The 13,373-nt window shown below is 42.9% G+C and overlaps 1 protein-coding gene across 7 annotated transcripts in view; it reads left to right on the forward strand.

Moving 5' to 3' along the window:
* The window catches only part of LOC118397885 (collagen alpha-1(XII) chain-like), a 106,351-nt gene that overhangs the window by 12,709 nt on the left and 80,269 nt on the right, over nucleotides 1-13,373 (forward strand). For 6 of the 7 annotated variants that reach the window (XM_052471207.1, XM_052471206.1, XM_052471203.1 and 3 more), the window contains exons 8-13: nucleotides 583-756; nucleotides 1,116-1,406; nucleotides 1,524-2,126; nucleotides 3,885-4,163; nucleotides 4,273-4,548; nucleotides 5,511-5,783. The exons of the other annotated variant lie outside the window; for it this stretch is intronic. In XM_052471207.1, the coding sequence (XP_052327167.1) occupies nucleotides 583-756; nucleotides 1,116-1,406; nucleotides 1,524-2,126; nucleotides 3,885-4,163; nucleotides 4,273-4,548; nucleotides 5,511-5,783 (1,896 nt within the window). The remainder of the gene's footprint in view (nucleotides 1-582; nucleotides 757-1,115; nucleotides 1,407-1,523; nucleotides 2,127-3,884; nucleotides 4,164-4,272; nucleotides 4,549-5,510; nucleotides 5,784-13,373) is intronic. 7 annotated transcript variants of the gene reach the window in all.

Raw genomic sequence — 13,373 nt, forward strand, 5'->3', positions numbered from 1 at the left:
ATATAACACGGCTGTCAGCCAATCAGCATTCAGGGCTCGAACCACCCAGTTTATAAATACTAATAATCCTGTCTATATGTATTCTATAGTCGTGAGAGTAAGTTGAAGTATTCATATCACAAAGGAAAGGAAGAAAACTAAGAAACCTACCAGCTAGAATGGTATCAGATGGGGTTTCCACATGTTGCCCTCGTTGTCATTCTTTCCAGCTAAAGTCATGACATGGTTCTATGTTCCATAGTGAATCCAGCTGGTTCTTCTTAAATATGGAAAAGAAGGAGAGACCTCCTGCTTCATTTCATATATCTTTCGATCACTTGTTTTACTCAGCATTTATAGCACTCAAACCTAAGAAACTATAAAACAATAATTCCTACATTCTGGATCATTTTCATGTGCCGTCATTGACTTCATAGGGGTGACTTTATTTGGGCTTTATAGGTGTTGACTCTTATCTGTGAGTGAGTAAACCTTCTGAAACGGGCAGGAGATCAGAATTATAATGGTGATATGGAACATTTTCCTCAGTTTTATGAGGCCGTATACATTTTACACCCCTTTTTGGTTCTTTGTCCAATTTAGGGATCAAAGGAGCAGATGATGAGGAGCTGAAACAAATGGCTTCGACCCCCTACAGGACACACGTATATAAAGTCTTCAACTTTGACCTTATCAAGGATGTGCAGAAAGAGCTCATTACCAATGTGTGCTCGGGGGTGGACGATCAACTCAACTCACTCGTCAGCGGAGAGGAAGGTAAAATGCTGTTTTAAGACTTGAATGTTGGAAGTGGTTTTGGCATGGATAACTTAGAAATGCTTAGAGATGGATGATCAAAACATTTCCAGGTGGTGAGAGGATGGGAGGATGGTTAGCCTAGGGCGGCAGGGTAGCCTAGTGGTTAGAGCGTTGGACTAGTAACCATAAAGGTTGCAAGTTCAAATCCCCGAGCTGACAAGGTATTACTAATCTGTCGTTCTGCCCCTGAACAGGCAGTTAACCCACTGTTCCTAGGCCGTCATTGAAAATAAGAATTTGTTCTTAACTGACTTGCCTAGTAAAAAAAAATACTTACTTCTGTCTTGATGAATTTTTTGGGGGTTGTTTATTTACAGTTATTGAACCAGCATCAAACCTCCAAGTTGTGGAGGTGGCCTCCAAGTCTATGAGGGTGACATGGGACGCTTCCTTTGGAGATGTGTCGGGTTACAAGATCCAGCTGATCCCCATGATGGCCGGCAGCAAGCGCCAGGAGCTGTACGTAAGCCCCGGCCAGACCTCAGCAACAGTTACGGGCCTGTCTCCAGACACAGAGTACCAGATCAGCCTGTTCGCCCTCAAGGGCCTCACGCCCAGCGAGCCCATCATGGCCATGGAGAAGACTGAGCCAGTCAAGGTGTCCCTTGGTGAGTATACCCTACAACAATACATCCTTTGGTCTTTTAGTAAGGAATATGAATGTTATAGTCATTCAGTGTCTGATTTTGTCATGGCATGACAAATGTTTTTGTGGCCTCTTCTAGAATGTTCTCTTGGAGTGGACGTGCAAGCCGACGTTGTCATTCTGGTCGACGGCTCATACAGTATCGGACTGTCCAACTTCGCTAAAGTCAGATCTTTCCTGGAGGTGCTGGTGAACTCCTTTGACATCGGACCAGACAAGATTCAGATCAGCTTGGTTCAGTACAGCAGGGACGCTCACACTGAGTTCTACCTGAACACCCACCGCGATCTGAGCGCTGTGGTCAAGGCTGTCCGGACTTTCCCCTACCGTGGCGGCTCCACCAACACCGGCCGGGCCATGACTTACGTCAGGGAGAAGGTCTTCCTGGCCAACCGAGGATCACGGCCGAACGTGCCCCGCGTCACCATCCTCATCACTGATGGGAAGTCATCCGACTCCTTCAAGGACCCTGCCACCAAGCTAAAGAAAGCGGACGTGGAGATCTTTGCCGTGGGCGTGAAGGATGCCGTGAGATCTGAGCTGGAAGCCATTGCTAACGAGCCCGTGGAGACCCATGTGTACACAGTGGAAGACTTTGATGCTTTCCAGAGGATCTCCAAGGAGCTCACCCAGTCCATCTGCCTGAGGATCGAGCAGGAGCTCCTCAACATCAAGAAGAGAAGTGAGTAGTACCCTGTCTATATCAGCATAATGGAGCCACTGTTGTTAGTCAGTAAACCCAGGCCAAGTGTACTCAAGTCAAGCTAATAGTGATGGGATAAAAAAAATTATATAGTTACATATCGGGATACTATTTTTGACAATATATTGTATCGTATTGTTTTGACAATATCGCAATATTTATTTTGCGCTAGTTGGCTACACCTGCACCAAAACTCCAGTATTTTTCCTTCATAGCTTGTTCTCCATCTTCTTTTTAAATAGGGAGCTCATTTGTTTTTAGCACTTATTTCCATGACTGATCAGAACTTGTTTTTTCATCCTCTCTCTTGTCTCTCTGCAGCAGACATATGGTGAACAATATGTTTGGAACATTGTATCGCAAAAAAATCACAGTATTGGATCGCAATACATATAGAATCATGAGAATAGTGAAAATTGCAATACATATCGTATCGGCACCAAGGTATCGTCGTAAATAAGAATTTGTCATTGTAAATAAGAATTTGTTCTTAACTGACTTGCCTAGTTAAATAAAGGTTAAATGAATACAATTAAAAAGTAATTACAAAAATGTCGATAATATAGTATTGTGACGTCCCTGGTAATTCCCAGCCCTACAAGCTAATGGTTTTACACAGTAAGTAAGTTAAATTCCTTAGCCAAAGAGAACATCTTGCAAACAATAAATATTGGGGATATTTATGAATGCCATAGATTCTCACAGTAGATAATGGCCCAGCACCCAGTCTTACCGAAGTCTAAGATGTTTATGGAAGTGCTTAGAGAAAGTATTTTTGCAATACTAAAGTAAGTGCTAGCATTCTTTGAATTACAGTAGGCAATGTATCTTGTTTCATATGATTCATATGCCAAGCTATTTACACCAGAGTGGGATACACTGTATATAAACGGATCAATGTAAAGCTTACACTTGGCACAGTATCACACAGCTCCATATGGCAGTAGGCAGAGAAGTTTTCCAATGTATAACTTACATCCTAAACATTGGTCAGTTTTCAGGTTTTTGATTATTTCTTGATTTTGAACAAATAACATGTTTTGAAATACCATATACTTGGCTCATTTGATTAATTATGGCATAATTGTTCACCTTTTTTACAATTTTTTTAGTCAATCAAATTTTGATCAACTGCTCCTTTTTGGACATTTTGGAGGGAATAACTCTTGAAGATAACTCCACTCTACCTTGGCCTTGATGGTCCTTGACCTGAGAAATAGAAGACAAAATACTATGAGTATACAGCATATGCTTGCAATTACTTCTGTTGTGTCACAATACCCTTTTCCAAAGTTGTCATCTTCTGTTTACCAATGTGTTACACACAACCTCTTGCTCTCTCAGGGTTAGTAAGAGGACTCCCGTGTGGAAATATAATGCCAAATACTAGTCACTCTGCATTACATTGCCAAAAAGCATTCAGCTCTGCCAGTATATTGTGCAACTCACACAAGGTTTGATTACCTGTGATATAATCTCTATATACGAATCTATTATGACAACATGGAGTACCGTAAACATAGAAAACAATACAGGGATTTTCACTAATGGAATATAGATCATGGTATTGTGTTTTTCAGGTTCCGTCTCAAATGGCACTCTATTATTCCCTATTCAGGTCATTACTTTTTACCAGAGCCCTATGGGGTGCCAATAGGGACACAGGAATGAAGGTGCCATTTGGGATGCATGCTGAGTGTTGTGACCTAATGTTTAGTCTTCTTCTATCTCCTGAAGGCTTACTGCCACCAAGGTCATTAACGTTCTCTGAGGTGGCCACCAGGAGCTTCAGAGCTACCTGGGAGACCGATGTCTTCAACGTCCTGTCCTACCTGATCCAGTTCAGACCGGCTGCTGACACCAACGGGGACTTTGTGTCCATGTCCGTGCCCGGGGACACGCTCACCGCTCTGCTGCCTCACCTCACGCCCGTCACCCTCTACGAGGTCAACGTCTTTGCCCAGTACGCCCAAGGAGACAGCTTCCCTCTGAATGGATTTGAGACCACACTAGATGGTCAGTACCATCAGACCAACAGATACCAACAGAGAAATCATTTCAAGCAAATGCCATAACTTCTGTTTTAATATTTGTATGACCTCTTACCCCAATATCTTTATCATAGAACAAGGAACAGTGAGTAACCTGAGGGTGTCCGAGGAAACAACAGACAGTTTCCTGGTGTCGTGGGCGCCGGCACCAGGAGCGGTGGTACGGTATCGTCTGACCTATGTACCAGTAAGGGGCGACAGCGCGAGACTAGAGACAGTCACTGTCGGCCAAGAGACCACCATCGTGCTGCCGGAGCTCAACCCCTTAACGACGTACCGTGTGACGGTGGCTGCAGAGTACCAGTTAGGCACTGGCGGAGAGATGCAGATCGATGGCACCACCAAAGAAGGTGACTAGGCATCTGCTTATGAAACAGTCACACTGTGCTTGCTTAAAGGGATAGTTTTTGGCAATGAGGCCCTTTATCTACTTCCTCAGAGTCATATGAATTTGTGGATACCATTTTTATGTATCTGGGTTTAGTTTGAAGAAAGCTGCTAACTAGCATTAGCGTGATTGCTAACAAACATGACCGCCCACTTGACAACTTCTTAGACAATTACGCTAGCTATTTAAGACATTTCAAGCTGGCGAGTGACGCTACGAATCAAACTCGGTTACACTTATCGTCAAGGGGTGTGAACATGCATGCCTATTGCATCAAACCAGTGATAATTCTTTCTACTTTATGATCTACTGAGCTAATATTCTACCAAATCTTACTGTGTCATTATATTTTGGCGGGAAGTCAATGGAAGACATCACAAAGGGGTTAGCCTCTAAGGGGGATATTTTTTGATACATACCAGAGGTCTGTGTGAGTGTGTGTTTGTGGTGAAATGTTGATCAGAAATGCAGGAGTTTACAGCGCCGGAGCCAAAGGAGCAAAGGAGGCTGACGGAAAAATGAACCAAAAATTACTCCTATTCACCACGGCAACCCCATTCTTCTCAGTGATTATCAGCACTCAAAGCAGTTCCAGCTCCTTTAAATGAAGCAGCTGTTTGTTTAAAGGGGAGAACGTATCCCAGCCTGTGGCTCTTTCTCATCCAGCACCCAGCTGACTCCGAGATGGGTTTATGTTTTGTCCTCAAACCTCTTTTCAATGATGCCCTTGTTGTGCTATTCACCGTGTACCTTTCCAAAAACCTTTATATTACTTGAAGACTTGTGGTCTTTCCAATCTGTCAAGTGTAATAACAGACACCTGAGTTAATTTGTCATATGCCAGAACCTACACTGTGCCCAACAACTTCAACCTTGATTGACTCCTCATTGACAGCGTGTCTTTCCCCGCCTCTTCTCTTTTAGGGCAGGGATCTCCACGGGACCTGCGGGTCTTCGACGAGACTATGTCCACCATGAAGCTGTCGTGGGCGGCGGCACCGGGCCGCGTCCTCCAGTACCGTATCAATTTCCATCCATCGGCGGGTGGCGAGAGGAAGGAGGTGTCAGTGAAGGGAGAGAACACCAACGTCCTCCTGAAGAACCTGCAGCCTGGCACTGAGTACGACCTGGCCGTCAGCGCACGCTACTCCTCTGGCCTAGGAGACCCGCTGAAGGGGAAAGGAACCACACTGGAAGGTAAGCAGAACAGAGACTTCCCAAAATAGGTACATTGTTCTTGGACTGTATTGTCTGGTTTCTAAAACCATTTGTTATGGATTTTCTCCATTGACCATGATGCACCAGGAGGATAGGCTTAATCTGGGTCTGTGGAACCAGTCCTAAGTGTCAACAGCACAGTAGGCCTAAAACTCAGATCCTTTAGTGCTTTTAACTGTACTATGACAAAACCTGGGTCTATACCTGAATCATTGAATGGTGCTTTGAATAAAAATATGGCATTTTCAAAGTTATGAGTTGCTCTTCTGTCAGTTCTCAGAGAGATTCTTCAAAAAGCTGTCTCTTTAGAAAGACAGCAATAATAAACAACCAGAGACAGAGAGAGAGAGGAGAGAGCGATGAGTCAGATATCTGGTACTCCTATAGCCTTTTTAGTAGCATTCAGCTCAGCTCCATCCCTCTGGAGGCTGGTAATCATGTTGTGTGATTGTGCTTTGTCTTGGGGTCAAGCTGTTTTCTCCAGAGTGCTGCCACAACAACACAGCTACTGCATCACCTGATGAAATCACCAGCTATAGGGTGAGAGGTCACCAAGCTGAACTGTGTTAGGGCCAGTGCTAGTCAGCTTGTCAAAGCTGCTTCCGTGGGGCTTTGATCACACAGCACTGGAAGGGGGTGGGGGGGGTATGAAGTCATTCTTCTCTCTCCTCTCGCCCTGTACCTTGTTTCTGAGGGCTTGCCTGTAATTTAATATTCTTGTCCACAATAATTGTGTCCTTCTGTTGCACTTCTGAGTGCAAGGAGTTGTGCAGACCTAGTTCTTTACTGTGGCCCACTTTCAATGGAATGGACTTTGAAGTGGCATCAGAGCTGCCATGAAGCAGAACCACTAGGCTCTATTAGACTGTTTTTGAAACAGTCACGCATACAGTACAGGCAGGAACAAAAGAGGAGTCTTGTACTGTGAAAATCTCAGCCTTTCGCCTTTTTCCACTGAATCCATCCCTTTTACATTCATTAAAAAATTACAGGAGCTTGACTTTAGCCAGCATTCCTTCCCCAGGATTTGGACAATGGTACATATTTGACTGGTCCTTGACTTTGCACTGCGATTGGGAATGGCTCCTGGTCCCAGAATGCATCTCAGCCTGTCATGGAGGTTAGGCTGAGCCCCTGCCGGCCGGCTGACTTCTCCCCTGATGGACATGGAGTAGCAGAATCTCTGAGTTTGCTGACATAGCATCCAGGACTCTCTCAGCTTTCACTCCACCAAGCCAACACACACTGACCACTTTGTGGTGGGCTCTGCTGGGAGGCTAGAGTTTCAACCACGTGTGGCTCAGTTGGTAGAGCATGGCACTTACAATACCAGGGTTGTGGGTTGTGGGTTTAAGTCCTACGGGGGACCAGTAAGAATGAAAATGTATGCGCTCACTACTGTAAGTCGCTCTGGATAAGAGCATTTGCTAAATAATGTACATGTAAAATGTATCTTTAAATTATTTGTCAGGTCCTTAACACGTCCTGGACCCGCAGCTTGCATTCCAAATGGTACCCTATTCCCTATATAGTGCGCTACTTTTGACCATGGGCCAATGGTGCACTGGTCAAAGGTAGTGCACTATATTCAGTATGGTGTGACGTGCCCTAGGCCTGCATATGCTGCTGGCCGTTTCTGTGGAGCCTCCACTATGGCGAGGAACTCACTCCAGCACAGCTCACCTCAAGACTCTGTTGCAGAAACGATGACAGTCTTAGATGACCTGGACTTCATGTTCCTTCTATTCTCACACCAAGGAAATCAATTGAGTGAGCATACTGTGCGTTTCCCTCTAATTCAATCTGTTGATGTGGTAGGAGGACAGAATAATTGTAACAAAACAAATGAAAAGTGCTGAGATGATGAATGTGAAAGACAGAGAAGGCATATGGAAAGTGTTACCTGTGAAAAACCTTCAAAGCTGTGTGTATTCTGGCCGCCTCCATACTGAGCACTTACCAGCCACTTCCATCAGGGAGGGGTGATGATGTGGAGCCAAGACTGTGCTAGGAATCAAAAATAACCAAAAAGGTGCATCATGGGAATTGAATCAACGATGATCATAAAGGTTACAGGCCAAGTCAAGAGGTGGTTTACTCTTACTGTGACTCAGGCTCTGTAGTTAGTAGTAGTTGTGTAACTGCCCTCCCTCAGGATATAGCCCCTGAGAATCCCCCCTCTCGTTGGGATGAATGGTTCCCCCCTTTGCCCCTCTCCTACGGATGTGGGATCTTAATTTGATCACTCTGTTGCAGGAGAACTTTCCTGCAGTGCAGGAAATGTAAAACTTGTAGTGCATTTGAGGTTTAAAAATGCTTCTGAAGTGTGTAATTTCCATGTTGAAACTCCTACAAAAATGTCCATGAAATACTGTATAATCCACATAATAATTCAAATGTCCTGTTGCTGCAGGATTATTTTCCTGCTTTAGAAAAGCAGCTCAAATTAAGATCCCACATTTGTATCTGGCATTTGTCAATGTTTATAAAGGTTTCAAGCTGCTGTTGTCTGACCCTTAGGGATGTCATTATGATGTCATTAAGACAAACCTGCAGTGGGCAGACTGCATGACTTTTCAGCACCTACACTCTCCCTTCCAATGGACCAGGGTCTAAAGAACATGATCCCAACTTCAAATATAAAGCTACAGTTTATTCTGACTGCGGTACAGAACTTTAGGCTCTTTTGGCTTAATAGTATTAGTGCTGGATGCGAACGCACGGCAGATTTTATCCCTAGGCTAGAGTTTTGTCTTGAGCGTAGGACATTGCAATGTGCTTGAAATTTCAAGGCTATTTGAAATGTAAAATGCATGAACAAAATCAATCCCGCCAAATGTTGTGAGGCAACAGGGAGGGGAAGATCAAATAGACAGAACAATAGTGTGTATAGTTTGTTACGTTTCAATAATTGATTAATTTGAGTGGCTTATGCAGGCAGCCATAAAATCACATAGTTGTTTATTCAGAAAATATTCCAAGCCAATGTAGTGTATATTCTTAGTAGAGAAATGGAAGGATTAAGTGTAGTGTTTAAAAGAAAGGAAGAGAGCGAGTGTGAGAGAGAAATGGAGAGTGCTTGGGAGAGAAAGGGAGACGCTTCGAGTAGGGGTGTTGAATTTACTGTGGTTTTGTTCAGTTTCTCTTCATGATGGGCGATGGAAAAATGGGGTTGAGTGTGTTTCAGGTCGGGCTGCCGAACAACAGATTCCATGCGAGAGCTGTCTGTGGCCTGGGATATAGACATAAACTCCAAAAATTAGCTTGTTCACAGATACAAAATGGCCGTGGAGGGGTCCCAGCTAATAGAGGCTGTTGAATCTCTGTGGTGGAGACGAAGAACCTGCCCATGTGGACCGAGGCAGCACTTGTGCAGTAAAATGAAGGAAATTTGAATTGATCCAGGACTGGAATGGGTTGCTTCAGAGCAATATCAGGTTTGATAGATTATTTCTGGCGTGACAGTTGGAAAGACTGTTCCTGACATCAGACACAGCTTACTTGTTGATCGATAAAATGTAACACTTGCTTAAAGTTAAGCTCTCTCCATTGAGTTAAAAAAAAATAAGTATTTCTTTCCCCCTGAAGTATATGTTTATGTTTCAATATGAAAGAGGATACATGTTCACATGTTGATGGGGAACCAGACGTTTGCATTTTTCGGTTAGCTTGTTTGGTTTCGGTGGAAAGACTGAATAACAGAAGGCATATGGATGTGAGTCAGAATCTGCCTCACGTACTTGTGGTGACAGGAAATAGCCAACAGTAATTGTGCTCCTAGAATTACTCTAGAGTCTGTCTCAGACCCAAACTACTAGAAACCAAACAGAGGGTTTGATGATTGCATGACATGTAATCTTGTACCTTGGGAGAGTACTGGCTGTGGTCCACTATAATCAGTAGTTATACTGGCTGTGGTCCTCTATAATCAGTAGTAATACTGGCTGTGGTCCACTATAATCAGTAGTAATACTGGCTGTGGTCCACTATAATCAGTAGTAATACTGGCTGTGGTCCACTATAATCAGTAGTTATACTGGCTGTGGTCCTCTATAATCAGTAGTAATACTGGCTGTGGTCCACTATAATCAGTAGTAATACTGGCTGTGGTCCACTATAATCAGTAGTAATACTGGCTGTGGTCCACTATAATCAGTAGTTATACTGGCTGTGGTCCACTATAATCAGTAGTTGTACTGGCTGTGGTCCACTATAATCAGTACTTATACTGGCTGTGGTCCACTATAATCAGTAGTTATACTGGCTGTGGTCCACTATAATCAGTAGTAATACTGGCTGTGGTCCACTATAATCAGTATTAATACTGGCTGTGGCCCACTATAATCAGTAGTAATACTGGCTGTGGTCCACTATAATCAATAGTAATACTGGCTGTGGTCCACTATAATCAGTACTTATACTGGCTGTGGTCCACTATAATCAGTAGTTATACTGGCTGTGGTCCACTTTAATCAGTAGTTATACTGGCTGTGGTCCACTATAATCAGTAGTAATACTGGCTGTGGCCCACTATAATCAGTAGTAATACTGGCTGTGGTCCACTATAATCAGTAGTAATACTGGCTGTGGTCCACTATAATCAGTACTTATACTGGCTGTGGTCCACTATAATCATTAGTTATACTGGCTGTGATCCACTATAATCAGTAGTTATACTGGCTGTGGTCCATTATAATCAGTAGTAACACTGGCTGTGGTCCACTATAATCAGTAGTTATACTGGCTGTGGTAAATCAGGAGTAATACTGGCTGTGCTCCACTATAATCAGTAGTTATACTGGCTGTGGTCCACTATAATCAGTAGTTATACTGGCTGTGATCCACTATAATCAGTAGTTATACTGGCTGTGGTCCACTATAATCAGTAGTAATACTGGCTGTGGTCCACTATAATCAGTAGTTATACTGGCAGTGGTCCACTATAACCAGTAGTAATACTGGCTGTGGTCCACTATAATCAGTAGTAATACTGGCTGTGGTCCACTATAATCAGTAGTTATACTGGCTGTGGTCCACTATAATCAGTAGTTATACTGGCTGTGGTCCACTATAATCAGTTGTTATACTGGCTGTGGTCCACTATAATCAGTAGTAATACTGGCTGTGGTCCACTATAATAAGTAGTAATACTGGCTGTGGTCCACTATAATCAGTAGTTATACTGGCTGTGTTCCACTATAATCAGTTGTTATACTGGCTGTGGTTAATCAGGAGTAATACTGACTGTGCTCCACTATAATCAGTAGTTATACTGACTGTGGTCCACTATAATCAGTAGTTATACTGGCTGTGGTCCACTATAATCAGTAGTTATACTGGCTGTGGTCCACTATAATCAGTAGTTATACTGACTGTGGTCCACTATAATCAGTAGTTATACTGGCTGTGGTCCACTATAATCAGTAGTTATACTGGCTGTGGTCCACTATAATCAGTAGTAATACTGGCTGTGGTCCACTATAATCAGTAGTTATACTGGCTGTGGTCCACTATAATCAGTAGTAATACTGTCTGTGGTCCACTATAATCAGTAGTAATACTGGCTGTGGTCCACTATAATCAGTAGTTATACTGGCTGTGTTCCACTATAATCAGTAGTTATACTGGCTGTGGTTAATCAGGAGTAATACTGGCTGTGCTCCACTATAATCAGTAGTTATACTGGCTGTGGTCCACTATAATCAGTAGTTATACTGGCTGTGGTCCACTATAATCAGTAGTTATACTGGCTGTGGTCCACTATAATCAGTAGTTATACTGGCTGTGGTTAATCAGGAGTAATACTGGCTGTGCTCCACTATAATCAGTAGTTATACTGGCTGTGGTCCACTATAATCAGTAGTTATACTGGCTGTGGTCCACTATAATCAGTAGTTATACTGGCTGTGCTCCACTATAATCAGTAGTTATACTGCCTGTGCTCCACTATAATCAGTAGTTATACTGGCTGTGCTCCACTATAATCAGTAGTTATACTGACTGTGGTCCACTATAATCAGTTGTTATACTGGCTGTGGTCCACTATAATCAGTAGTTATACTGACTGTGGTCCACTATAATCAGTTGTTATACTGGCTGTGGTCCACTATAATCAGTAGTAATACTGGCTGTGGTCCACTATAATCAGTAGTAATACTGGCTGTGGTCCACTATAATCAGTAGTAATACTGGCTGTGGTCCACTATAATCAGTAGTTATACTGGCTGTGTTCCACTATAATCAGTTGTTATACTGGCTGTGGTTAATCAGGAGTAATACTGGCTGTGCTCCACTATAATCAGTAGTTATACTGACTGTGGTCCACTATAATCAGTAGTTATACTGGCTGTGGTCCACTATAATCAGTAGTTATACTGGCTGTGGTCCACTATAATCAGTAGTTATACTGACTGTGGTCTACTATAATCAGTAGTTATACTGGCTGTGGTCCACTATAATCAATAGTTATACTGGCTGTGGTTAATCAGTAGTTATACTGGCTGTGGTTAATCAGGAGTAATACTGGCTGTGCTCCACTATAATCAGTAGTTATACTGGCTGTGGTCCACTATAATCAGTAGTTATACTGGCTGTGGTCCACTATAATCAGTAGTTATACTGGCTGTGGTCCACTATAATCAGTAGTTATACTGGCTGTGGTCCACTATAATCAGTAGTTATACTGGCTGTGCTCCACTATAATCAGTAGTTATACTGACTGTGGTCCACTATAATCAGTAGTTATACTGGCTGTGGTCCACTATAATCAGTAGTTATACTGGCTGTGCTCCACTATAATCAGTAGTTATACTGGCTGTGCTCCACTATAATCAGTAGTTATACTGGCTGTGGTCCACTATAATCAGTAGTTATACTGGCTGTGGTCCACTATAATCAGTAGTTATACTGGCTGTGTTCCACTATAATCAGTAGTTATACTGGCTGTGCTCCACTATAATCAGTAGTTATACTGGCTGTGCTCCACTATAATCAGTAGTTATACTGGCTGTGCTCCACTATAATCAGTAGTTATACTGGCTGTGCTCCACTATAATCAGTAGTTATACTGACTGTGCTCCACTATAATCAGTAGTTATACTGGCTGTGGTCCACTATAATCAGTAGTTATACTGGCTGTGGTCCACTATAATCAGTAGTTATACTGGCTGTGTTCCACTATAATCAGTAGTTATACTGGCTGTGCTCCACTATAATCAGTAGTTATACTGGCTGTGCTCCACTATAATCAGTAGTTATACTGGCTGTGCTCCACTATAATCAGTAGTTATACTGGCTGTGCTCCACTATAATCAGTAGTTATACTGGCTGTGCTCCACTATAATCAGTAGTTATACTGGCTGTGCTCCACTATAATCAGTAGTTATACTGACTGTGCTCCACTATAATCAGTAGTTATACTGGCTGTGGTCCACTATAATCAGTAGTTATACTGGCTGTGATCCACTATAATCAGTAGTTATACTGGCTGTGTTCCACTATAATCAGTAGTTATACTGGCTGTGCTCCACTATAATCAGTAGTTATACTGGCTGTGCTCCACTATAATCA

The sequence above is a fragment of the Oncorhynchus keta genome, chromosome 19 (genome assembly GCF_023373465.1).
Source record: "Oncorhynchus keta strain PuntledgeMale-10-30-2019 chromosome 19, Oket_V2, whole genome shotgun sequence".
NCBI classification, from domain to species: domain Eukaryota; kingdom Metazoa; phylum Chordata; class Actinopteri; order Salmoniformes; family Salmonidae; genus Oncorhynchus; species Oncorhynchus keta.